This window comes from Myzus persicae, unplaced genomic scaffold, assembly GCF_001856785.1.
Source record: "Myzus persicae strain clone G006 unplaced genomic scaffold, MPER_G0061.0, whole genome shotgun sequence".
Taxonomy (NCBI): Eukaryota; Metazoa; Arthropoda; class Insecta; order Hemiptera; family Aphididae; genus Myzus; species Myzus persicae.
Window position 1 is genome coordinate 674,856 of NW_019100515.1, and position 1,955 is coordinate 676,810.

At 41.5% G+C, this 1,955-nt stretch overlaps 1 protein-coding gene across 1 annotated transcript; it reads left to right on the forward strand.

Annotated features, from left to right (window-relative positions):
* Positions 1 to 326: 326 nt before the first annotated feature.
* Positions 327 to 1,514, forward strand: LOC111029454. Its single transcript, XM_022308461.1, has one exon. The coding sequence runs from the start codon at positions 327 to 329 to the stop codon at positions 1,512 to 1,514; it is 1,188 nt and encodes a 395-aa protein (XP_022164153.1).
* Positions 1,515 to 1,955: the final 441 nt, after the last annotated feature.

Here is a 1,955-nt window from a genome sequence, read left to right on the forward strand (position 1 = left end):
AAAATCAGTTCACCGCGGTCAGCGTAGCAATACACATCGGTGTAATCTGCTCCGCGCCATGCGTACGCTATTCGATGCAATTCGCAACCGATTTTACTCTAACTTAGTTCAAAATCTTAAGGAAATTAATTCTCAAATTTACATACAACTCTCATTTTAATCGGCCGTAAGTGCAATCCTTTACGGTCAAATAAGTGTTTTAACTAATTAGATCGACTATTTATCATCGCAAGGTAATCAATAATTCGACCGATTAGTTATCAAGCGCCGGTTCCAGGTACCGTACCCATACGTGACCTTGGTCCCGCAGATAAGCTCGCGGCACAATGCCGGCCAAAAATATCCCGCTTACCAAAAACCCGTCTTCCTCACGTAACAGTATACAGAGCGGCTCAAATGATGAAGAGAATTCATCATTAAAAATTGTCATAACTAAAAACACGCAGAACAATCCAAACGATAGCCCAGATTGGATAATTAAAACCGGAAAACGTCATAATTCCCCAGGCATTTCTCCTACATCAAAAGGAACCAATACCAAACAAAACAAATTTACATACACTACTCACAACCGCTACGAAGTACTCAACATCTCAGATAATGAAACGGAAAAAAACACTGAAAAGGAGGGTGAAAACGAAAATATGCAAACCGAAAACACCATACTGCCTCCAACTACTCCACCAATATTTATCACCACACCAGTCAACTATCAAAATTTTTGCAACCAAATAAAAACCTTAATCGGCGACGAAGAATTCCTATGCAAAACCACAACCAAAAATCTCAAATTAACACTAAAATCGTCTCAATCCTTTCGTCAAGTAATCAAATTACTAAACGACAATTCTGTGGAATACTTTACTTACCAAGCGAAGGAAGAGAAATCATATCGAGTAGTTATTGTTATTAATCCGGCACCAAATAACCCAGAAATATTTAAGCTAAGGACTATTTGCCACTCAATAGTCAAGATCGAAGAACCTCATTCCAGACGTGACATACCTCAATGCCACCGATGTCAAAATTACGGACACACGCGTACCTACTGCAATCGCCAACCAAGGTGTGTCCGCTGTGGCCAAGCCCACCTTACCGACATGTGCGAAAAATCCAAGGATCTACCGGCTACCTGCGCTATATGTGGGAAAGACCATCCTGCCAACTACAGAGGTTGCGCTGTACACAAAGGACTCCAAAGATCCAGAAACACGAAGGACGCTAGTAAGGACCCATCCATTCCAACCATCTCCAGCCAACCAGACAACAACGAACAACACACTCAACAAAACAACTCAAAGGGTAAGCCCCCCAGCAATGTCACCTTTCCTCGTACTTATTCAGACACAGTCAAGTCATCCAGCCCATCTAATCCTCAAAAAGGGGAGCCTAATGAAACCCCACTTTCCACCCAACTCTCATCTTTCCTCGAAAATTTTCAATCCCTTATCACACCCTTAATAAATCTACTCACGACTCTTATAAATAAAATTTTAATCAATAATGAAAATTAACTCAAACGCAAACCATCCATTAACCAATTTCTCCTGGAACGCCAACGGCCTCAGAAAACACTTAGACGAATTACAGCACATCCTAACTAACACAAATACCGACATTGCCCTAATCTCTGAAACACACTTTACTTCTACCTCATGCGCCAAAATACATGGCTTTAATTCATACTACTCATGCCACCCTGACGGTACTGCTCACGCCGGTTCGGCAATTTACATCAAATCAAGCATACCCCATCACCCACTACCTTCCTACATCTCTCCTCACATACAAGCAAGTAGCGTCTCAATCGTTACTCATAATAACATACCTATTACTGTATCTGCAATTTATTGTCCTCCCGGTCTCATCACCACTATTGATCATTTCTCTGAATACTTCTCTACACTGGGACATCGCTTCGTCTCAGGAGGCGATTTTAACGCGAAAAACACAAC